Below are 26,235 nucleotides of genomic sequence, written 5' to 3' on the forward strand. Positions count from 1 at the left end.
CAACCTAGCCCAAAATGGAAAATTCTTGGGTTTGATGGATGGGATGATGTTAACCCACGGTATATCTATGTAGTCGTAGACCCTTACAAGCTGACAATCTCAAACTCCTCTTAAAAGAGGCATTGGGATTACTAGATGGATTTTACATTGTGGGTAGCAGATGTAGGAGCCTTGAGGAAAATCACTTCATTATAAGGGAAATACTGAAGTGTATTTAAGGAAGGAAATTGATGAAGTTAATGATGTAATTATCTTTGAGGTTATTGATCATTGTCTCTCTCTCTTTCTCTCTTGCACATGCACACGTGCACACACACACACACACACACACGCTTAGACACAAATATGAATGTTGTGATGTTCTTTTGTGTGTGCACATAAATAGTATTTAATACCTTAGTGGCATAGGACATTGCACATGTTTGATTTTAGAGTAAGCTCTAGAGGGAGAATATATGACCTAAGAGAGAGTATTCAAGAGTTTAAAGATCTTCAATTTGGATTCTAGCAAATGGAGATCTCTAATGGTAACAACGGCGGATCAAAAGCCTAAGTGGAGGCATGTGGACCTTCCAATTCTGATGTGGCTTTGTCTACCCCGCCAGAGCTGATGAACATTCGTGTTACAAAAAACCTTGCTCAATCGAGGTCTCCCTTAGAACAACCAAGTTCTAAACATCTAAAGACTATTGTGGACATATGCGAGCATACCAAGAAGAATCAGGTTGCTTGCATGGAGTTCTTAGATGCCATTTGGAATGAGGTCCGTGGAAGTGGCACTCAAAGGGGAGATATGAGGATAAGAGGTGAGTTGACACATCATCTTCATTGTGTTCTTGATAGCAATGCTCGCATGGAGGCCAACCAATTAGACATGATTTCCTTTGTGAAAAGTTTGCATATTGAAAAATGGGAGCATCTAGGTGGATGTACTAGGGAATGTAAAGAACAAGCCGATTTGTTAAAAGAGAAAGTACAAGCATTAGGTTCATAGGTAATGAGTCTAAAGATATCCATTACTCAACTCAATGCTATTATGAAGAAGATGAGCCATATGTTGGAAAGAAGGACATTTTCTTAGAGATATTGTGAGAGCATGATGTTTTTGTCTAGGAGAAAATGGTAAACTTTCTTGCTTTGACTCCTCGAGCGATATTAATGAATTTCTTATTTTCTCGAAGTCTTTATATCTCTCTTTCTATTTTATTCTTTGCTCATTTTTTCTTTGGAGTTCTATGTTTCTCTCTCTCTCTCTCTCTCTCTCTCTAGAGTAATGCCTTTGATGACAAATAAAGATGAGAGACAAAGAGAGGTTATCACTTATTAGTGCAAACTGATTGTATTTGTCTCTCTAAATCTCTCTAATAATTACACAATGTTTGCTAATGTGCAGAGTCTATCCTTGAGAGTAGGGTCATACGTATGATATACGTGCCAAGATCATACGTAAGGATAATGGCACTTAAAGTAGAATAAATTTAATAAGAAAATAAATGTAAAAATATAATTCACATGTTGCTTTTCCCTTTTTCAAAGGAGTTTGAAGATGACTAGGAGCTATACATACCTAAGCTCAAACCAAGTCTGTCGGCTTAAAATTTTGGATGTAACACACGCATCTCACCGTAATTGTTCACGAACAAGGGCTAGTATTCAAACATAAATTCATGCTAATTTAATGGTGTAATTCAATGTGTAAATGAGATCGAAACATTTGGAAGGGTTGAAGATGAGGAGCATAGAGAATTCAATGCTGGAATTCACTTGGATTCAGGCAATAGAGCAATTCCTACTGCTACAGTTATTCAAGAACTTGCAATGAAAATCTGAATATTCAGGCACATATGGATATGGAAGGAGGCCCTATTTCTTTTGATTTAAATAAGCCACCTATAGATGAGATTGGTTGTGTTCAAGATTTGCAACCTATTTCCTATTCGGTTGGCAATGTGAAAGGTATTAAATCTGAGTGTCATTCTATAAGGCATGTTTTTTCATTCCCTCAAAATGTTAAGCACCCAACAACCATGGTGTTATGTTTTGGAGATTGTATTCTTCACTCTTTAGGGACCCTTTCTTACAAATGTCATTTTTGTGAGGCACTAATTTGGAAATGTGAGGCATCAAGAAAGTTTCGACAATAGGTGGGAAAGCATTGTTGTACAAGTGGGAGAATCTCTTTATTGCCTTTGGAAAATCCCCCTCCTACATTAGTGGATCTATTACTTGGTAATAATAATGTAAGTAAGGAATACAAGAAGAATATACGCTCTTATAACAATGTGTTATCACTCGTTTCACTGGGTGCTCACTTGGATAATAAGTTTACTAGGGGAGGGGGTATATTTAATTTTTGAATCCATGGTACTACCTATCATCGTGTTGGCTCTATAATATCCGATGATACACGAGATGCAGCTTCTCAATTTATGTAATTGTATGTGTATGATATAGAGCATGAATTCGAGAATAGACTTAATGGGATGCCTTCTTTAAATCATAATGTGCTTTTTGAAAGGTTACAAACAATGATGTATGAACACAATCCGTATGCGAGTGCATTTCGTACAATTAGAGAAATGTTACAGTCCAATCCACATGCAGATCTAAGAATGGTCATCAATGAAACTCGATCAACCTCAAGGCAATACTTGATTCCTATGGGTAGTGAGGTAGTTGCTATCATGCTAGGTCAAGGGGATACTTTCACATAGGTCATAGAGATATTCAAATAATGTCTTGCACGTGTTATAAAAAGAATATCAAATTTGCATCGTTCATATATGCCTCTATTATATGTTCTTCTGTTTCCTCATGGTGGAGAGAATGGTTGGCATGTTGGAATTCTACTACATGGTAGGAATAGACAAGGTTCAAATAAGGAGACAAAGACTGTAATTCAATGGCAATATTATGCATATAGATTACAAATAAGGGCACAGGTGTTATAAAAAGAATATCTAATTTGCATCATTCATATGTGCGTCTATTGTATATTCTTTTGTTTTCTCGAGGAGAGGATGGTTGGTATGTTGGGATTCCACTCCATGGTAGGAATAGACATAGTTTAAATAAGGAGACAGAGACTATAACTCAACGACAATATTATGCATATAGATTACAAATAAGGGAAGATACAAATGCTTGCCTTCTACGCGGTTGTCAACTTTTGCAACAAGACATTGTTGATGCATATAGCAACATGGAAGAATCAAGATTAGTATGGATACATAACAACCAGAAAGCATCGCATTCTTAAGTATATACTAAGGGCTTGCAGTAGTTATGGTTGATTTCAGTGATGAGGTCAATAGAGTCCCTGCATTGCTGGATATCGGATAGTTCTACCATCTACATATACTGAGGGCCTCAATACATGCATCAATTGTATCAGGATTCAACGAAAATTTTAGGAAGATGGGTAAACCTGACCTATCTATTACCTTTATTTGTAATCCAAAGTGGGGTGAAATATACAATGCTTTACTGCCAGGTTAGGCTGCCTAAGATTGACCTAACTTAATGGCACAAGTCTTCTATGAGAAGCATAAGGATATGTTGCACTTATTGGTGAAAAACGCATTATTTGAAAGGGTAGTGGCATTTGTTTCTATTATTGAATTTCAAAAAAGAGGCTTGCCACACGCACATATATTATTGATATTGAAGGGTACATGTAAACCTACTGAGATTGCTCGCTATGCTAGGTAGGTATGTGTTAAACTTCTAGATAAGGCGATGTTTCTCAAGTTGCACAAGATAATTAGTCAGTTTAATGTTTATGGACCATGTGGGGAACTAAATGTGTACTCTCCTTGCATGGTTTATGGGAGTTGCAAACATTTTTATCCTCGCAAGTTTTCTGAGACTACTATTGTTAATGACAATGGGTATCCAACTTACATGTGATGAGATGATGGTAGTTTCATCCAAGTAAAGGAGCATAGGTTGGATAGTCAATGGGTTGTTCCATATAACCCTTTTCTCTCTATGAGATATGTTAAAACCCTAAGATCTCTCGAGATAAATGTCATGCATAAGCATGCATAAATTCATCCACCCAACCACCCTCAAGCCCAAGGGATGCACACATGAATTACAATGAAGTACCTCATACCTTTAACTTGATGTCCCATACCACCAAGAGGTATGACTCCAATCCAACAGCATGTAGATATAGTGTGAAATGGTAGGTGAGTAGATATAATCCTCTATACAAGAGAAGATAACATAGCCCAGCCTTAAGATAACATACCTTGAGTGTTCCCCATGCCCCTATTATATAGGAAGGCCCTCAAGTGACTCTTGACTCTCCATTTCTTATGTGTGACCCTTGGATGCCTGACCCTAACCTCAACCCTCAAGGTTAGTCCTAACCTATGCTCCACTAGAGCTTGTTTCCATGCTCCCATTCTCACAAGCCTAATGTGGGTTAGCTTCCTAGTATATGCACATATAAGGTGCATATAACATACTTCCCCTCTCTCAAAACATTGCACTCTTATAATGAAAAGAAAGAAATCTACGCTGAACATTCTCAACCGACTCCCAAGTCGAATCCTCTATTTCCCTATCTTTCCACCCAATTTCCCTGAATTCAAGTACATTTTCAAGTTTATGTGGAACACAGAATAAATCTTTGACTTCAACAAGTTCTTGAGAGGAGTAATTGTGTTATCCTCACCTCCCAGTTTCTCTTTCAATCTACTAGCCTGAAAGACTGGATCAACTCTAACATCTGGAGGTAGTTTTAGTTCATACGCAACCATGCCAATCGAACGTATAACTCAAATAGACCACAATATCTAGGAGATAAATTCGAGCATTTTCCTGTTGACAAAGTCTGAGTCTTTAGGAACTCTTAAATAAACCAATGCTTCTGGTTCAAAAGACCGAAGTGAGCATCCTTTATCAGCATAAAATCGTGCCCTATCCTAAGCACTCCTGATAGAATCCTGAGCTAGGGTCAGCATTTCCTACATATCTCGCAAGAAATCCCTCTATGCATCAAGCTCAATATCCTTAAGATCGACATCAATAGGTGCCCTGGGTTGATACCCATACATAAGCATGAACGGACTAAAACCAATAGCCGTATAAAGCGATTGCAAGTATAGTAGTGGGCTGCCATAACCAAGCGTGGTAACGCTTCATGCAATGGATTTGCAAACAAAAACTAGTGCGTAAACACCAGTGATACGAGTCTCAAATGCATCAACAATCACATTATAACCTTCCTTTCCTTCTCCAACTTTGATCGTGCAAGCAGTCATGCACTCATGGTTCCCTAATTTGAGCCCATCAAATCCAACAAGCGTATCCGCCTACAACCAAAAAGAACAATGTATAGGAGATGCATGAGCTGATTGTAAGCCTTGTGCAAGTCAAAACAGAAACTTAGAGTTTGTTATGTTTACCTAATACGCTTTTTTATTGGTAGTCTCATCTTCACTAAGATGAAGGGAATCTGTGATGCAATCCCGTGTTTTTCTTTCTCCTTTTCAGCGATGGCATCAAAAACATAGCCATGTATGCCTGAGACAAACTGTGTGGCAAGTCTTTGCCCTCTCTTTGTAGTTGACAATGAAGGGTCGTTAAGATTGACACTTAGGAAATCGTGCAACCTTGGTCCACCCCACATCTTTGCAACCTCAAACATAGCCTTGGTGTTTTCACTGTACCTTCGTCCTCTATTTGACCTCAATAAATTTGTAGCTACATCCTGTAAGAAGTCCCATAAGGCAGGTTTACCACCAAACTTTCCTAGTCTATGGGATTCTACTATATTGCTACAAAATCTCTGTAAATCCTTTCGGTTAAGAGACTCCATGCTTGCTTCTCTTAAAGTTCGTATCCTCATCACTGAAAGCACTGCAATCTGAGATTTTTCCCGCCATAGTTTGACAGTGAGATCTCTTGCATGTTTTTTGGCCACTATAGCTGTTTGTCTAAGCTCTGTTCGAGTGAGAAAATCTAATCTTCTTCCACCATCAATTCCCCTATTGCCTCTCTTCTTATCGACGGTCTTCTCTCTGTACAATCTCATCCTAAAATCATGGAGCTTTGATATCCCTTTGCAGTGGCTACATGAAAAGGCTTCAAATGGTTGTCCGTTACTAGAAACACGTAGACAACTAATGTGACGAAAGCATCCATCTATGTGAAAGGTAGAAGTTCCATCATATAAGGTTGCCTTACTATAAGGATCTGTAAACCCAAACTTACCAGCACATTGGTCATCCAACAAGGGATTTATGCAAACATTCTTGTTGTTCACTTTAATCTCATGATTCCACAAACCCCAACATAATAAATTTAGACTTGTTAAAGAAGTTTCACCTTCTTCATGGTTATTGAGAGAAGAGGAGCCACCCATAGTAGTTGAGCTTGTAATTTTTGTAGAAATCACAAAATTACTGAGTGATATTTGCTTTAGCTTGTGTTTCTTCTCCTTTTGAGGACGCCCCATAATCCTGTGAACAATGGCTTGGACCTTTCCTTCTCTTTTGCAACTGCCTTGTTATGGGTATTGGACTTTGTGTGCTCGGTAAGAACTATATGCAAATCAGATCTTGGAGGACATAAGGGCAACCATGCATCATCGTACTTACATCTCACTCGAACAAAGCTCTTGTCTTTCAAATCATGTAGTGTCACTTCTACGACCTCAAAATCCCAGCCTATGTACACACAAGACATGATTAAAAGAAGTTATAAAATTGAAACTCTATTCTAAAGACATAATGAACTTATGAATAGAACTTAACAATAATACCTTCATTTGTTGCCATATAAGAATGCAATTTCTCTATTGAAGCCTCTATGACTTGTCTATCACCCTCTTCATGCTCAGTGACTCCATGGTGCATAGCTTCTTTTCGAAGCCCACAAAAAGCCATGTAATTCTTCTCATGTTTTTTGCTCTCCAATATGTGGGTCCTCATGAAGTTAGCGAAGCAATTATAAGCATCTTTCTTTCCTTCTACCGAGCCTTTTCCATATAAAGAACCACATTCATGACACCATATTCGTACACGGGGCTGCCCATCAAAGTCTTCTGTATGCAACTCAAACCTATCATCCCTTGTTGGGATATTCATTACTTTCAGCTTTGATCTTGTTCTATCGCATTCTTGTTGCCAATGCTCTAGAACACTTGCGCTCAATAATGTACTAGAAATCCTTGAACATGGGTTGCTTTGAGTATCATGATTTTCTTCAACGTTTGATTGAATGCACTGTCTCTTACTCGGAGAAGATTCCCATGGCGCCCAAAAAATAAGATCGCACACTTAATACCTACATAGCACAAAAATTGATCAAATAAGAGGATTACTTGGTCCATGCATAAAACCAATTTATCATAGCAAAAGAAGAGATATCATTATGATCATCTTGCAAGGACATACATTCTAACATTGTCCCTATCAAATATTATTCATACTCCAATCATACACTAAGAAAGAATATTTGAATAATTTTAAGCTACTATGATTTTCTCTCTCACCACATGGAAATACATTTCCCTCTCTCCATGCACCTTCCAAAACCCCTCATCAAAGTGCATTTTGTAGGTAGAAGCTTCTTGACATAAGAAGACTTGTAAAGCTTTATTTTAGAATTGACTCTCTAAAGAATCATTAGAGAACTTGTAAAGCTTTATTAAGAATTGACTCTCTAAAGAATCATTAGAGAAGAAACTATGCATGCATGTAGGCACTTACCTACCTACTCCATGTCATATGAGCTCACATGTCACCAAAATCTCACACCCTCTCTAAAATGGATTTTATATAAGCAAAGGTGAACCCCATAGCAAAGTTCAAAAACACTTCTTATCACAGGACTATCTAATGAGCTATGCACTTTTGGTTATATGTAGACATCTATCACTCTCCTACAAACAAGTAGCTCCCATCCTTTGAAAACCCACACTGTGCTTACTTATAAATCTAAAAAGAAATGGCATTGCATTGTACAAGGAAAATAAACTTACAAGAAAATAGAAGAATCTCTGAGGATTAGCAATATATTCAATCCACTTCACTTCCAATGCCACTTTAATAAGCCCACAAGGTTAACTCCTGTGATTCATGAATAAGTACTAATTAGAGACTAGTAGATGAAAAAAGCCCAAAATAGCATAATATACATATTCGTTAAAGCTACATCTAATAAAAATTGATAAAAATTGATTCTTCTTCATAATAGCTTGAAAGAAGCCTCATATCATATTGAGTATTAGTAGAGAGGCTTTGAAAATTACATGAAACCTCAGCCTAATCTTATTTTCTTACAAGAAGCCTCATATTGAGTATTAGAGAGCCTTTGAAATTTACATGAAACCTTAGCCTAATCTTAATATTTTCTTACAGCATATTTAAGGATAAGAAAAGGCTGAAATCAATGCCAAAAAAATGCATTAATCATAAGCTTTAGCTATAGAGAAGGAGAAAACTACTTACAGTTGAAGCTTGCCTATTGAGAATAAAGGAACAGCAACACCATTGTGAAATGGAGAGTAGATGAGGAGAGCATGAAAAAGAAAGGGGCAACAAGAGAGAGACTACTACGGGCGCTAAACTTTTCATTAAAAGACCCAATGATTCAAAAACAAGGCCTGTAATGTCAAACGTTTTCAATAAATAAGAAGTTCACGTTAAAATTAAAAATAAGAAGCTCATTGTTAAAATTAAAAATAAGAAGCTGAGCTTTTATTGAGCGTGGGCCTCAAGGATTTGAACCCACAACGTTTGGCATGCTAAAATTTTGACCTTTATCATCTATGCCACTCGGGCCTACATTCTACTTGTGTCATTCTAAGTGATTGACAGCATATATAAATATAAAATACCCTTCTGTAAATAGAATGCCTAGGAGAAATTGGCCTCCCTCTGTAAATAAATTTCTGTGCCAATCCATCCTAATAAATAATGCCTTATGTTGAACTCACGTGATAGACACTTTTACATGTTAGTGACCCCAATTGTTTACTTTATTCTTGGGTGTCCACAGCACATGGACTATCATGACATTCTCGAGTTACTAATACCCTCAAATTATCTAAGTTCAAAACACATACCTTACCGTTGCTCTTGAGAATTCCATTCCCAATGGTAAATCTATGCTTACCAGATAATAAATTAGGCGGAGCTCATTCCTTATCTACTTGGCAAGACTTTTTCCATAACGATTGAATATACAAATCTATCTTTTGAGGTTCACACATTCTATGAATGATCTCATTCTCAACTATATTGAAACTCATATGACACATTATACGAGACAATGCATCAACAACAACATTTTCTTTTCCTCATCTATACAAGATTCCCATGTAAAATTCTTGCATCAATTTGACCCATCTTGCCTCACGGCCCCTTAAATCTAGTAGGTAACAAAATTACTTCAATGTATCATGATCTTTGTATACCTTAAACTCCACTCCATACAAGTAATTCCTCCACATCTTTAGTGCTTGTATAACTGCATGTAATTCAAGCTTATGTGTGGGCCACTTGCGTTGGGAACTACTGAGTTTCTTAGTTTCAAAAGCCATTGGTCATCCTTCTTGGCTCAACATAGCTCCTATGGCAATGCAACTAGCATCTATCTCAACAACAAAAGGGAATGATGGATCCATGATCTTCAACACAGGTGCGGTTGCAACCACCTACTTTAACTCATCAACCTTTGTTGTTGAATGTCAATCCAGACATAAACAATAGTGCAACAAGTCAGTCTCAATGGTGCTACTATTTCAACTGTAAGGTTCCCCCTTCTAAAATAGGGAAAACACTTAAGATAGTCTACTAAGTCTTAGCTTGGAGAAAATTTCCTATTTTATCGACACCTTGACCATGTGTAGAGATTCAAGGATACGATTCATAGGTAAGACCTAGTCCTATCCCACAGGGGAGCGTGATCTTCTAAAAGTCAAATCACCCATAGGGTAATTTATCATAAATTGGGCAACTACTAGACTTGATTTCTAGAGGCAACGCTTTTTTCCTCATCCATGCTGCAAGGCACAACCGCTGACCTAGTCTTCTAGAATAGAGTTGCCCAAGAACCTAATTATCTAGCATATGGCTTTCACTTAATCTGTTGGAAAGCTACCCGACTAATCGGGTCCACCCGTCCGTAGGATGGTGCCATCGGGGCATTCCATCCTCCCATTTTTCACCCTACTCACGCGTCAATTTGTTTTCTAAATAATCCTACCACACTATTTGACATAAATAAACATGTTCCTTAATTACGGCCTTTTCACAAGGTTTGTTAAAATAGCCTTTTTACACAATACAATCATGCCAAAGATAAGATATATATATATAAAAGTTGATACATGAATCAAATTCCATACAAGCCAAGCTGGCTCTCTTATTCTTTTCCTTTATTCTGCCGATGATCTAGAATTCGGCCTTCCAGCCTCTACATGCTGGGCAAAACCCTATGGGACCATACACCTCATCGTCGGCCGCTGGGCGAGGACTCAAGCCGGCCTGTCGCCCTCTCAGGCTCCATCGCTCGATCCTCCCGCCCCTCAGAGGGATGTCTGCACACTAGTTTGGGCTTATTCACTGCACTAGCCTGGGCCCTCAGAACTAGGCAGCATCATAACCTCTCGCCTCAATCGGCGAACCTTCTTCTCCCAATGGTATGAGGGATACCTTGGGCCAATTCCGAGCTTTGCTAACGACGCCGCCCGACTACACAAGCACGAAACGGAGTTAGCGCTGAAGCCAGGAAAACTTGTACTCTTTAAAGATAACAATTTCAATGCAATTTATTGAATACAACATCACACAATTCATAACTTCATACAATTTTATGTCATTATTTTAAAAGGAAAACATACACATTTACTAGCACTAATTAAAAAAATGCTTCTTTAACATATAACCAAGCTAACCTGGCCGTTGAGGAGCTTGGAGCGGGAGGGTTGGAGCCACATCGGGAGCATCTTCCCTAATTTCGTTGTTGCGTGCTCCTCTCGGGGCAATATTTTGACGTTTCCGGGATGGGGCCATCTTGGATGTCTACTTGTAGGACTCGCTGCCGCGGTCGAAACGCTTCAGTCGGATCTCAATTCTGAGATCGTTTGCTCACCGTATGAGCAAAAGACTATAGCGTATGAACCCTTTCTAAAGGCAAAAATCCCTTATTAAAGTCTATGCAAATGGGAGGGGGGGGATTGTGAGATGTCCTTAAGTGGAAGAGCTCAGTAAGTAGATTGTGGATCTCTAATCTCCAACAAATTTTGAGCAAGTTATGGATGTTCGAAATTTCAAAAACTTTTTTCCCACTTTTTGGGAATGAAAAGTACAAAAAGGCATCTTCTAGAGAATCTTTTGGACCACCTTTAATCACCCAAAATTTTTGTATACATGGCATCACATGATTGGCCCTTTTCCTTAATAACCTTTTAATCACATGGCATCTTAAAGGGCCCCTATAGACCTCAACCTTCCCCTAATGCATGCAAGCCACTGATCCATAGCCTTTGATGGTACACCGTCCTTTTGTCTTTGCTTTCCCTCACCCCTCAGCTATATAAACCCCCGGGGTGCTCCACAGGCAGCACACATTTCTGTGCAGCATACAACCTGTTGTACCGTCGTCCGTACCTCCGTCCGTCCCTGTGTAGCGTACTTGCTGCAGTACAGCCGCCCTTGCAGCCACCCCTCTCATACCCCCTCATTTGCCTCTTTTCAGATAAGCCAATTTTCCTCCATCCCCCTCTTGCTAGGAGGTAGTGTCCTTAACTCTTCTCCCCCCCTCCCCCCCCGTTTGGATAGGCCTACAGCAGCCCTCACAGCCCTCTCCGCGCCCATGAAGCCTGTCAAGAAGTTCGTCGATGCGAGGGATAGGGTACTTATTCTTGACAGTGACTTGATTTAGTCCTCGATAATCTATGCAGAAGCGAAGAGTTCCGTCCTTCTTTTTTTGGAAAAGAACAGGTGTCCCCCAAAGGAGAGCTACGTACGAATCCTTGCTCAATGAGTTGGAAAAGTTGCTCTTTAAGTTCGATGGCTTCAGGAAGGGACATTTTATAGGGCGTTTTTGAGACGGGTTGAGCGCCAGGGATCACCTCGATTTCATGATTGACTTCTCGAGGAGGCGGTAGCCCTGTAAGCTCGTCAGGGAAGATGTCAGAGAATTCTTGGAGCCAAGAGGGTTCTGTCTCCATACTAGGCTCAATGGCTTTGTTAAGCTTGACTAAGAAAACTTGCTGACCCTTACGTGTTCCTTTGAGAAGATGTTTTGCCTTGACTACCCTAGGTTTAGGTTTTCCTGTTATCCCCTGAATAGATGTTACTTGGCCATGCTCATTTTCAAAAGTGATACTCCCGTGGTTACAATGAATGCTAGCTTTGTTTGCAATTAACCAATCCTTCCCAAGGATTCCATCATAAATTCCTAATGACAAGACTCTAAAGTGGCCATGAGCTGGCTCATTACCCAGCTCAAAATCAAGCTTCCCTATAGAGTGGCGAGATACTACTTCTTTACCACTGGCTAACTCTACAGTCATTATCCAACAAGGGATTTATGCAAACATTCTTGTTGTTCACTTTAATCTCATGATTCCACAAACCCCAACATAATAAATTTAGACTTGTTAAAGAAGTTTCACCTTCTTCATGGTTATTGAGAGAAGAGGAGCCACCCATAGTAGTTGAGCTTGCAATTTTTGTAGAAATCACAAAATTACTGAGTGATATTTGCTTTGGCTTGTGTTTCTTCTCCTTTTGAGGACGCCCCATAATCCCGTGAACAATGGCTTGGACCTTTCCTTCTCTTTTGCAACTGCCTTGTTATGGGTATTGGACTTTGTGTGCTCGGTAAGAACTATATGCAAATCAGATCTTGGAGGACATAAGGGCAACCATGCATCATCGTACTTACATCTCACTCGAACAAAGCTCTTGTCTTTCAAATCATGTAGTGTCACTTCTACGACCTCAAAATCCCAGCCTATGTACACACAAGACATGATTAAAAAAAGTTATAAAATTGAAACTCTATTCTAAAGACATATTGAACTTATGAATAGAACTTAACAATAATACCTTCATTTGTTGCCATATAAGAATGCAATTTCTCTATTGAAGCCTCTATGACTTGTCTATCACCCTCTTCATGCTCAGTGACTCCATGGTGCATAGCTTCTTTTCGAAGCCCACAAAAAGCCATGTAATTCTTCTCATGTTTTTTGCTCTCCAATATGTGGGTCCTCATGAAGTTAGCGAAGCAATTATAAGCATCTTTCTTCCCTTCTACCGAGCCTTTTCCATATAAAGAACCACATTCATGACACCATATTCGTACACAGGGCTGCCCATCAAAGTCTTCTGTATGCAACTCAAACCTATCATCCCTTGGGATATTCATTACTTTCAGCTTTGATCTTGTTCTATCGCATTCTTGTTGCCAATGCTCTAGAACACTTGCGCTCAATAATGTACTAGAAATCCTTGAACATGGGTTGCTTTGAGTATCATGATTTTCTTCAACGTTTGCTTGAATGCATTGTCTCTTACTCGGAGAAGATTCCCATGGCGCCCAAAAAATAAGATCGCATACTTAATGCCTACATAGCACAAAAATTGATCAAATAAGAGGATTACTTGGTCCATGCATAAAACCAATTTATCATAGCAAAAGAAGAGATATCATTATGATCATCTTGCAAGGACATACATTCTAACATTGTCCCTATCAAATATTATTCATACTCCAATCATACACTGAGAAAGAATATTTGAATAATTTTAAGCTACTATGATTTTCTCTCTCACCACATGGAAATACATTTCCCTCTCTCCATGAACCTTCCAAAAGCCCTCATCAAAGTGCATTTGTAGGTAGAAGCTTCTTGACATAAGAAGACTTGTAAAGCTTTATTTTAGAATTGACTCTCTAAAGAATCATTAGAGAACTTGTAAAGCTTTATTAAGAATTGACTCTCTAAAGAATCATTAGAGAAGAAACTATGCATGCATGTAGGCACTTACCTACCTACTTCATGTCATATGAGCTCACATGTCACCAAAATCTCACACCCTCTCTAAAATGGATTTTATATAAGCAAAGGTGAACCCCATAGCAAAGTTCAAAAACACTTCTTATCACAGGACTATCTAATGAGCTATGCACTTTTGGTTATATGTAGACATCTATCACTCTCCTACAAACAAGTAGCTCCCATCCTTTGAAAACCCACACTGTGCTTACTTATAAATCTAAAAAGAAATGGCATTGCATTGTACAAGGAAAATAAACTTACAAGAAAATAGAAGAATCTCTGAGGATTAGCAATATATTCAATCCACTTCACTTCCAATGCCACTTTAATAAGCCCACAAGGTTAACTCCTGTGATTCATGAATAAGTACTAATTAGAGACTAGTAGATGAAAAAAGCCCAAAATAGCATAATATACATATTCGTTAAAGCTACATCTAATAAAAATTGATAAAATTTGATTCTTCTTCATAATAGCTTGAAAGAAGCCTCATATCATATTGAGTATTAGTAGAGAGGCTTTGAAAATTACATGAAACCTCAGCCTAATCTTATTTTCTTACAAGAAGCCTCATATTGAGTATTAGAGAGCCTTTGAAATTTACATGAAACCTTAGCCTAATCTTAATATTTTCTTACAGCATATTTAAGGATAAGAAAAGGCTGAAATCAATGCCAAAAAAATGCATTAATCATAAGCTTTAGCTATAGAGAAGGAGAAAACTACTTACAGTTGAAGCTTGCCTATTGAGAATAAAGGAACAGCAACACCATTGTGAAATGGAGAGTAGATGAGGAGAGCATGAAAAAGAAAGGGGCAACAAGAGAGAGACTACTACGGGCGCTAAACTTTTCATTAAAAGACCCAATGATTCAAAAACAAGGCCTGTAATGTCAAACGTTTTCAATAAATAAGAAGTTCACGTTAAAATTAAAAATAAGAAGCTCATTGTTAAAATTAAAAATAAGAAGCTCATTGTTAAAATTAAAAATAAGAAGCTGAGCTTTTATTGAGCGTGGGCCTCAAGGATTTGAACCCACAACGTTTGGCATGCTAAAATTTTGACCTTTATCATCTATGCCACTCGGGCCTACATTCTACTTGTGTCATTCTAAGTGATTGACAGCATATATAAATATAAAATACCCTTCTGTAAATAGAATGCCTAGGAGAAATTGGCCTCCCTCTGTAAATAAATTTCTGTGCCAATCCATCCTAATAAATAATGCCTTATGTTGAACTCACGTGATAGACACTTTTACATGTTAGTGACCCCAATTGTTTACTTTATTCTTGGGTGTCCACAGCACATGGACTATCATGACATTCTCGAGTTACTAATACCCTCAAATTATCTAAGTTCAAAACACATACCTTACCGTTGCTCTTGAGAATTCCATTCCCAATGGTAAATCTATGCTTACCAGATAATAAATTAGGCGGAGCTTATTCCTCATCTACTTGGCAAGACTTTTTCCATAACGATTGAATATACAAATCTATCTTTTGAGGTTCACACATTCTATGAATGATCTCATTCTCAACTATATTGAAACTCATATGACACATTATACGAGACAATGCATCAACAACAACATTTTCTTTTCCTCATCTATACAAGATTCCCATGTAAAATTCTTGCATCAATTTGACCCATCTTGCCTCACGGCTCCTTAAATCTAGTAGGTAACAAAATTACTTCAATGTATCATGATCTTTGTATACCTTAAACTCCACTCCATACAAGTAATTCCTCCACATCTTTAGTGCTTGTATAACTGCATGTAATTCAAGCTTATGTGTGGGCCACTTGCGTTGGGAACTACTGAGTTTCTTAGTTTCAAAAGCCATTGGTCATCCTTCTTGGCTCAACATAGCTCCTATGGCAATGCAACTAGCATCTATCTCAACAACAAAAGGGAATGATGGATCCATGATCTTCAACACAGGTGCGGTTGCAACCACCTACTTTAACTCATCAACCTTTGTTGTTGAATGTCAATCCAGACATAAACAATAGTGCAACAAGTCAGTCTCAATGGTGCTACTATTTCAACTGTAAGGTTCCCCCTTCTAAAATAGGGAAAACACTTAAGATAGTCTACTAAGTCTTAGCTTGGAGAAAATTTCCTATTTTATCGACACCTTGACCATGTGTAGAGATTCAAGGATACGATTCATAGGTAAGACCTAGTCCTATCCCACAGGGGAGCGTGATAAAAGTCAAATCACCCATAGGGTAATTTATCATAAATTGGGCAACTACTAGACTTGATTTCTAGAGGCAACGCTTTTTTCCTCATCCATGCTGCAAGGCACAACCGCTGACCTAGTCTTCTAGAATAGAGTTGCCCAAGAACCTAATTATCTAGCATATGGCTTTCACTTAATCTGTTGGAAAGCTACCCGACTAATCGGGTCCACCCATCCGTAGGATGGTGCCATCGGGGCATTCCATCCTCCCATTTTCCACCCTACTCACGCGTCAATTTGTTTTCTAAATAATCCTACCACACTATTTGACATAAATAAACATGCTCCTTAATTACGGCCTTTTCACAAGGTTTGTTAAAATAGCCTTTTTACACAATACAATCATGCCAAAGACAAGATATATATATAAAAAAGTGGATACATGAATCAAATTCCATACAAGCCAAGCTGGCTCTCTTATTCTTTTCCTTTATTCTGCCGATGATCTAGAATTCGGTCTTCCAGCCTCTACATGCTGGGCAAAACCCTATGGGACCATACACCTCATCATCGGCCGCTGGGCGAGGACTCAAGCCGGCCTGTCGCCCTCTCAGGCTCCATCGCTCGATCCTCCCGCCCCTCAGAGGGATGTCTGCACACTAGTTTGGGCTTATTCACTGCACTAGCCTGGGCCCTCAGAACTAGGCAGCATCATAACCTCTCGCCTCAATCGGCGAACCTTCTTCTCCCAATGGTATGAGGGATACCTTGGGCCAATCCCGGGCTTTGCTAACGATGCTGCCCGACTACACAAGCACGGAACGGAGTTAGCGCTGAAGCTAGGAAAACTTGTACTCTTTAAAGATAACAATTTCAATGCAATTTATTGAATACAACATCACACAATTCATAACTTCATACAATTTTATGTCATTATTTTAAAAGGAAAAGATACACATTTATTAGCACTAATTAAAAAAATGCTTCTTTAAAATATAACCAAGCTAACCTGGCCGTTGAGGAGCTTGGAACGGGAGGGTTGGAGCCACATCGGGAGCATCTTCCCTAATTTCGTTATTGCGTGCTCCTCTCGGGGCAATATTCTGAGGTTTCCGGGATGGGGCCATCTTGGATGTTGACTTGTAGGGCTCGCTGCCGTGGTCGAAACGCTTCAGTCGGAGCTCAATTCTGAGATCGTTTGCTCACCGTATGAGCAAAAGACTACAGCGTATGAACCCTTTCTAAAGGCAAAAATCCCGTATTAAAGTCTACGCAAATGGGAGGGGGGGGGGATTGTGAGATGTCCTTAAGACCAAAAACGTGGAGAGGGCTGTGAGGGCTGTTGTAGGCCTATCCAGACGGGGGGGGGAGGGGGGGCAGGGGGGGGAGAAGAGTTAAGGACACTGCCTCCTAGCAAGAGGGGGATAGAGGAAAATTGGCTTATCTAAAAAGAGGCAAATGAGGGGGTATGAGAGGGGTGGCTGCAAGGGCGGCTATACTAGAGCAAGTACGCTACACAGGGAGACGGACGGAGGTACAACAGGTTGTATGCTGCACAGAAATGTGTGCTGCCTGTGGAGTACCCCGGGGGTTTATATAGCTGAGGGGTGAGGGAAAGCAAAGACAAAAGGACGGTGTACCATCAAAGGCTATGGATCAGTGGCCTACATGCATTAGGGGAAGATTGAGGTCTATAGGGGCCCTTTAAGATGCCATGTGACTTAAAGGTTATTAAGGAAAAGGGCCAATCATGTGATGCCATGTATACAAAAATGTTGGGTGATTAAAGGTGGTCCAAAAGATTCTCTAGAAGATGCCTTTTTGTACTTTTCATTCCCAAAAAGTGGGGGGAAAGTTTTTGAAATTTCGGACATCCATAACTTCTACATATGAGCTCAAAATTTGTCGGAGATTAGAGATCCACAATCTACTCGCTGAGCTCTTTCCATAGATATGTCACATGATATGGTTTTGCCCACTCAATTTTAAATTCAATTTTGACGGGAAACTTTGAAATTCAAACTTCTAGCCATTTGAAGAATAAGAAGGTATCTAAAGTCAAAGAAAGTTAACATTTTAACAAAAAGTTATTAAAATCATAATATGGCAGCTTAAAGGGCCCCTATAGACCTCAACCTTCCCCTAATGCGTCTAGGGAAAAGGTACGGTGGAAAGGAGTGGTACGCATGTACCTTATCTGGTCTGGGGCAGCATGGGCGTCCACGTTAGGGTACGTGTGGACCACACAATGGACGGCCGTCGTTTGGTTCTTGGGCGGCCATCGTACGAACGTCCTAGTAAGTGTGTACGAACCAAATTTTTGGACGGGGTACTCAAATTTGGGACGCCTACCTCGATTTGCGTGCCGGACCGACAAGAGGGGCGAATTTTTTTTTGTCCGGGAGGTTCTCCTGGTCATTGGGGTTCAGACCGTTCGTCAATCGGACGCCCGGTGGTGCATTTATTAAGGTTTAAAGGTCGTCGCTTTTTAACTAACATGACTGAAATTCGCGTATAAGCTTGATTCGGGCTTGGGAAAACCAATGTCATGATCTTCAACACCTCTCCCCGCACAGCTACTAGAGAGAGTTTCATATACATGGGTGTCCTAGTAGATATTGTCTCTTCCTACACTTACCTAGGGGTCATTTTCACTGGCCCAATCTTCACCATGTGCCTAGTAGGAGAGGCTAGATTGACACGAGGGTATGCAGCTTTAGCCTTGTTAGAGACACACTTCTAAGCTCATTTTTAGGAGCCGAGGACGAAGCGTTGGCTTTTCAACACCCTCTACTTGTATCACCCATGCTAGATATTTTAGATGGCCCTCCACCCACCCTAAGTGGATGATTATACTAGCCATGATCATGATGTATTTTCTTGGTAGTTTTTGTTTCTTCATTATTCAATTGTATTTTCTTTTTGTTCCATGGAGATATATAACATGGACTATGATGTAATCTTTTGGTCTCATAGGCCGTACGGGTCTTTTAAGATGATTAACATATCTTTCTTTCTCTCTTTCACTCACATACAATGCGAATGACTCTCTCTCTCTCTCTCTCTCTCTCTCACACACACACACACACATGCATGCATGCACTAGCCAATGGCTCTCTCTCTCTCTCTCTCCCCCCTCACACCAACAATGCATGCATGTGAGCCGCGGGGGGGGGGACTCCTCGGGGGTTTCACCTCTATGAAATTTTGTGTATCACGTGCGTTCACCTCTAAGAAATTTTATGCAATCCATATCACTCAACACAAATCCTCTATGTTTCTTTAGTCCTCTGCACTGTGTGCATACGCACACTCTCGTAGCATCAAAACGCGCTAGCTTTCGGCAACTCCTCTCGTTGCTACTCGAACTCCTTAGCTCCGACACTATTGGATATGATGGATGAACACTATGATGTTTGCCCACACAAAGAGTAATGGAGGAGTATGCATGGACGCATTTGAAACACTACCATTCTGCAAATTTAGATTGAGAGATATTCACAAGAAGAATTATGACAAGTTAATGAAAGGAATAAGTCTCAACAAGTGTGTGAGTAGCATGTGTAATTCATTTCGTTTACGTAAGAAATGTTTAGTCAGTCACTCCACGTTCATTATATATTTCTTGGATTTATGTAAAGAATGCTTAGTTATAGCACAACTTTCTTAAGTTGAATAATTATATGCTAGAAATGTACCTTTGAAACAATAGAGTTTTCATAAGATGAATTGTATGTACACTTTGTAACAATCTTTTAAAAAAGTGCAGGAAGACCATTGGGCCGAGCTTGCTTGGCACCATGTTAGAGATGAGGTTTGGCATGGGGTGACCTTTCCCACACAATAGCGGGTCACAGAGGAGCAGTTGCAGAGAGGGATACGATCATGCCTTGGTCGTGGTGGTTTGAGGAGATTCCTCATCCGTTTTGTAAGTAAAACAAGCGTTAATCTTCTCAATGTTTTCATGCTAATATACTTAGATCATTCTCATTTTCTAACATATATTACCACAAACCAATTGTAGGAAAATAATTTTGGTCATCCGTATGCCACCTAGCATGGTTACACTACCCCAATGGCGTATTTGGTGACACTTAGAGTCTTCCCTATGGGCATAGTTATTTAAAGCAAAAAATGAATCTATACATAGCAAGTAAGTGCAATCTAAAGAACTAAAGAAGAATTGTATGTCTAAACGTATGTCATTTTTTCCTTGAATTTTCGCATGAGGCTGTTGAGACCCCAGTTCCAACAGGTACTACTAGTATCGGAGGAGATGAGCACACAGGGAACGTACCTTCAGCACTATCTCCCACACCCCCCACGGAGTGTACTTGGGATCAACAGGGGCGGATGGATGCACGAAAATCCAAGCCATGTGGGCCGTTGGATGCGGCGGCGGGTCTAGATTACTTTTAGGGTAATCTCAAGTGGGTAATCCAGGCCACCGGAATCTAGTGCCCTAGTCGGTGCACTCTGGGCCACGCTAAATTCAGCGTAGATTGGTGACATGAGAGAAAACCAAATGAAAAAACAAATTTTTAATGTATTTTCTTGCTTCTTAAAAGCCTATTCACATGCTCGGGCGCCCATTACTAGACTTCTGCCATCCGGTCCTCGTTTCGGAAATCTATAGGTTCATAGATAGCTTTATATTTATGCTCGAGGTGGGGTATTTCTTTAAAAATGGGTTTGCGAGATCCAAAACGCAAGCTCAAGGTGTGGGTTTTTCACTCTATATCGGCAAAAGTCCCTCTACATAACCCTGCCCAAAACAGATGCACAAGTCGAGATATAGTTTACTATAAAACTACAAAAAAAAATGAGACAAGTTGGTCCCAAAAACAGTGGCAGTGCTAAGTTCTTGTTTCTAGCGCTAAACGAGATCCAAAAATGAAAAGAATCCAAGATGAATTGTGACAATCCCAGTTTATTGAATACAATCTTCAAATTCATCATACTAGCACTAGAAAATCCATCCTCTAGAATCTCAATGTCCTATAACTTCAAGAAACGCTTTCCCATACCGCCTATAAAACAAGAGGAGAGGATGGTTTCATTGAAGATTTCACTAGCAAGACCTAAGGGAAAGAAATAGAGACCAACTTTGTGGAGGACAACACATGTGTCTGTACCTGGAGCCTCTATACAAGCCATCGCAACCTTACATGGTTCATGTGCATAAAAGGCATCACCTGGAAGGATCCACCAAAGCTTTAATTTTATGTGCTGTCGTTTATCTTTCCTATAATTCTCGATAGGGAGTCCAAGACACCCTAGTGAGTTTTGAGAAAAACCAGATGGGCAAGTCATAACACTACATAGGTTGGCATAATGAGGTTGCATAGCATCGGGCATGTCAAAGCTATAGGCCCTCCATATAACGTACTGGTAATTATTGCGATTTTCCTGAAACATTGCTTTCAGGCCAGATTTGAATGTGAGTTGAAATTGAAATTCGCCAGATTGGCCCTTGATATCAGCCGTAGAGTTGGTGATGCACGTTGACAATTCAATATGTTGAGGGCACACGTTGACAACGTGCACATTGGTTTTGATGATGGGACCTATCATCCATACACATATATTAAACTATGACACTTAACAAAAATATGACACCTCAAACAATAAGCACTCCTACGTCTAACATGGAGCCATAAAAATAGGTTTCTTGGAGCGCTTACAAGTCTAGACCAACCTATCTAGAACTTGATGTGTGAATCATGATGAGAATGTTTAAGGTCAGTTAATCACCTGGATAATCCTCCCATTCCCCGATCATCTTTCGAGTGAAGATTAGATCGCCACGATGATGCTTGAGGAGCCGGGGAGCCCACGACATCCCAGGCTTCTCATAGCCAAAGAAGCTCATGGCACAAAGCTGGACCACCAAGTGGGGATTCCTCTTGCAAACTTCTAGAATTTGGTCATCCAGGTTGTCCTTAATTATATTGACAGGCATCAGCTGCTTAGACCCCAGTATGCTGAGAATCCTGTCTTCTGGGTGATCACATTGACGGGCAGTAACAAGGTGTGCAACAAGCATAGGGCAAGATATACACTGTCCTGTCATTAATGGCTCTTGACAGTTCAGATCATCCATGCAAGCAATTTGTGAGGTTCTACACAGTGGACTCAGATGAAGCAGCGGTGCCGTTGCTGCAGCAAAAAATGAAGCCACATGTATGTAAGCTTGACTATCCATGAATATAAGCTGGTTGCTGCTGGCTTCTCTCGCAAGTGGGAAGGAGCGACAGTCTTCACACATCACATTTGGGATACCCATAGATCAGGCAGAATGCGTGAATTAGTGGCTATGTTGTCTTTGTAGTACATCCTAAAGAGTTCATAACTCTTTTTTGCATACACCACCATCAAAGGATCGAGCAGGCATCTGCAAATCCTCCTCAGCCGGACGCATTGCCACTATGGTGCGTCTTGCGCGTGGACGTCTTTCGTGGACCTTAATGTGGAAGTTTGGAGGAGGTAGCGATTACAATTAATTAACATATCATTAGCATAACATTAATTGATAAGCATTAATTAGATGTTACTCAGATTGAAGACGCCATCGCTCACACACAGACGGAGGAGCAGGAGCAGGAGCTACGCTCGTAGTTGATGAATCGTTATTGATTATTAATGAGAGAGTACATTTATTTATAGTTACTGAGTTGTACCTCTTCGTGTGTCCTTTCGTTGCTCACATGCGTTCACACACATGTGGGCATTATAGCATTAATTCCTACACTCCCCCTTAATGCGAATGTCCGCATAAGGGTAAGTGAGAGCATGCTATGTGTCTAGTGATGTATGTATTGTGAATGCATGAGACATGATATATTTTGTTTACATCATGAGTGAACAATTGAATGTGGTGAACAAGGTTAAAAAGTATATGAGTGTTGATGTCGATGTTGATGATGACGAAGACAACTTTAGGTACTCCATTGGAAATAATGATGTCGGTGATGCTTTACAGCCGCAACACTTTTGATTCTCTTTGTGAGCTTGAACCATCCATTGAGCTCTCCCCCTCAAGCACATAAGGGAATGAAATGTAGTTGCATTTGTACATGTCAAAAGGAAATTAATATATGAGTATGAGTTGAGTTATCATAAATATAGATGTGAAACGATGTTATTTACAAGTGTGTATGTACAATTAAGTTTAATTTGTCATCGCTCAGAGGCTGATTCGTTTCATCTTGTCGAAGATAATGTTTAATTTTGGCCTCATGGATGCTGTAGACACTCCAATGGGCTAAATTTGCCTCTTTGGGCATAGTTGTTTCCCTCTTGGGGATTCGTAATTCCCTGTTTGGGTTGTTGTTTCATGCCTCTTTGGGCTCTTAGGGTGGATGATTATATCACCCATAATTTTGTTTTAATATCATACCTCGTGGGTGTGGCCAACACTCCAACGGGTTGATGCCTCTTTGGGCTAACTTCTTCTTTGTTTGTTTGTTTTTTTTTTTTTTGGGTCTTTTTACGGGTCACTGTCCATTGGTAGGTCTTTGCCTTTTTTGTGGGTCTTTGCCTTTTTGTGGGTCTTTGCCCATTTGTGTTGTTTATTTGTTTGTTTGTTTCTTTTAATTATTATTATTATTATTATTTGTTATCATTTTTGTATAAAATGTCCTGTGTACACGCAAATAGCCTGAAAGAGTAGGCATGTTTGCGTGATGTGAGTGAATTATTAATTTTTTTTTAAAAAAATTACTTACAAATAAAATATTAACGTTTGTTAAAGTTTATTTCTATTATTTATTTTTAAGTATTGTGTGTTTTTTTTAAAAAGATATTTATAATTTTTGTTAATAAAATATACCCCCAGAAAGCGCAATCAACAAGGGCTACACGCAATTCAGCCCAGGCACAAGGTGGAGATGGTGCAGTTGGCTATGGGCAGAGGAGTGGCTCATCCAGTGGTAGGATGGCCACAACGCTCAGCCACCAGCATACAAGGGGCGACGCGGCTCTACTGATGCCAGTTGATCAAGAGGCGAGGTGGCAAGAGATGGTGCACAGAAAAACCTAAAAATGCATAGTAGGAGACAACCGCTAAGAGATAGAGTGCTGTTCAGCGGCGACGTCAAAGGGCACTAGAGGAGCTAGAGGGAAGGAGGGCTTTAGGAAAAAAACGAGTCGCCTGTGTTGGGTGGCGTGGGGCCGAAGGTGGCGATGTATCTATTGGGCTCCAATAAGCACGGCGTGCGATGCGATAAAGGCGGAGGTGGTGCTGAGGCGGCGTGCATAGAGGCTTTGGTTGGATTGCGAAGGTGGCGGAGGCGATGCAGGCCCACACAGGCTCTCCAGAAAAGCAGGCTCTGATACCATGTGGAAGTTTGGAGGAGGTAGCGATTACAATTAATTAACATATCATTAGCATAACATTAATTGATAAGCATTAATTAGATGTTACTCAGATTGAAGACGCCATCGCTCACACACAGACGGAGGAGCAGGAGCAGGAGCTACGCTCGTAGTTGATGAATCGTTATTGATTATTAATGAGAGAGTACATTTATTTATAGTTACTGAGTTGTACCTCTTCGTGTGTCCTTTCGTTGCTCACATGCGTTCACACACATGTGGGCATTATAGCATTAATTCCTACACTTAAGGATGACCTTATCCTCATCTTCATTTGATACACGGCTGTCTATACGCAGCCTGTTCCTCTGACTGAACTCCAGGAAGTGATTGAGTTGCTCCCGCTCCTCAAGACTGAGGGAGAGCACAAACGTGAGCTTCTTGGGAAGCGCACATTCCTGTACTGTCCATGCGCGGCTGAACCAGCGCGGCATGGTTGGTCGCCCTGCATGATCAGATGCACCCCAGAACTTCATGTGGTGTTGCCCAATGCCGTGTGGGAGTACAAAGCAACCTTTGCTTTCTGAGTAATAGCTCCCCATGCGGGGGATCTCCCTCTCCTTCTCCGTCGGGCTGGTCTGGTCGATGCACACTGCATCAAACCATGCGCATTCCACGCCTTCTTCATCCTGCAGCACCCTGAAGAGATGTTTCAAATCTTGGTAGCACGGGCTATCACTGAAGTCTGCGGCTTTGAAAGCCTCATTGTAGTAAGCTGTCCTTGAGCTCCCTGCTCCTCGAGCAGCGACCTGGTTTCCGATCTGCCTTGAGAAATCCCGGACCTTCTGCATCCAAGTGTGGGATATGGTGTGGAAATCCCAGTTGTCAGGCTCCTTGAAGCAGATTCCGCGGGCGCTGACGTCCACAGTAGCAGCCACGTCGATGACGCGAATAGGGTAGGGCGATGACGTTTCCACCACCACGTCATGCCTGCTGGCGGCAGTGCTGGTTCCAGGCTCCATCGACGCCACGCTTCCTGCAGCAACATCCCGATTAATAAACTCAATAGAATAATAAAACAATAATCATTATATTATCAGAAGCGTTATATGGTTATGTCTGGTTCTAATCATCGAAGTGTTAATTAGAATTAAATAATTACGAGGAGGAAGTTGCTGCGAATTGGTGTTGCTGTAACTCGTCATTTTTTGTTGGTTGGCTTGGCTCTAAATAAATCAGAACCTTGCTGCTGCAATGCAATGCAATGGTGAATCACAAAAATCGTGAATGGTGTCCATTAATGGCTCTACTTGCATGATCAGAGGCTACAGCAACCAACCTGGAACGTCACGAAGACCAGCTGCAGGATCGATCCCTAAAACCTAACTCTCTCTCTCTCTCTCTCGCTCTCTCTCGCTCTCGCGGTGGAACGTCACGAAGACCAGCTACGCTGCCACTCTTAGGAATTCAGATCCAAACTTCAAATTTCAAGATGCCATTTTCAAGACTTCCATTTTCAAGGCGCGTTACCCATCCGGTTTATTTAACAGCCATATGATATATATAATATATATATGGTCGGTGCCAGGCATATATAATATATATATATATATATGGTCCATAAGGTTTGGGGGACTTTTTAGGCTCCCTCCCTTTCATTAATTGTCCCTTACGCGAGAAATAACCGTGAGGGT

At 40.3% G+C, this 26,235-nt stretch overlaps 1 protein-coding gene across 1 annotated transcript; it reads right to left on the reverse strand.

The window, feature by feature from the left end:
- Nucleotides 1-24,834: 24,834 nt before the first annotated feature.
- Nucleotides 24,835-25,830, reverse strand: LOC147619059 (uncharacterized). Its single transcript, XM_086774401.1, has 2 exons — nt 25,704-25,830; nt 24,835-25,577 (listed from the first exon to the last, which is right to left on the reverse strand). The coding sequence occupies exons 1-2, from the start codon at nt 25,744-25,746 to the stop codon at nt 24,835-24,837; spliced, it is 786 nt and encodes a 261-aa protein (XP_086630527.1). The 5' UTR covers nt 25,747-25,830.
- Between the last annotated feature and the right edge of the window lie 405 nt (nt 25,831-26,235).

This window comes from Cibotium barometz, chromosome 34 (assembly GCF_041138505.1).
Source record: "Cibotium barometz isolate CiBa-2024 chromosome 34, ASM4113850v1, whole genome shotgun sequence".
Classification (NCBI taxonomy): domain Eukaryota; kingdom Viridiplantae; phylum Streptophyta; class Polypodiopsida; order Cyatheales; family Cibotiaceae; genus Cibotium; species Cibotium barometz.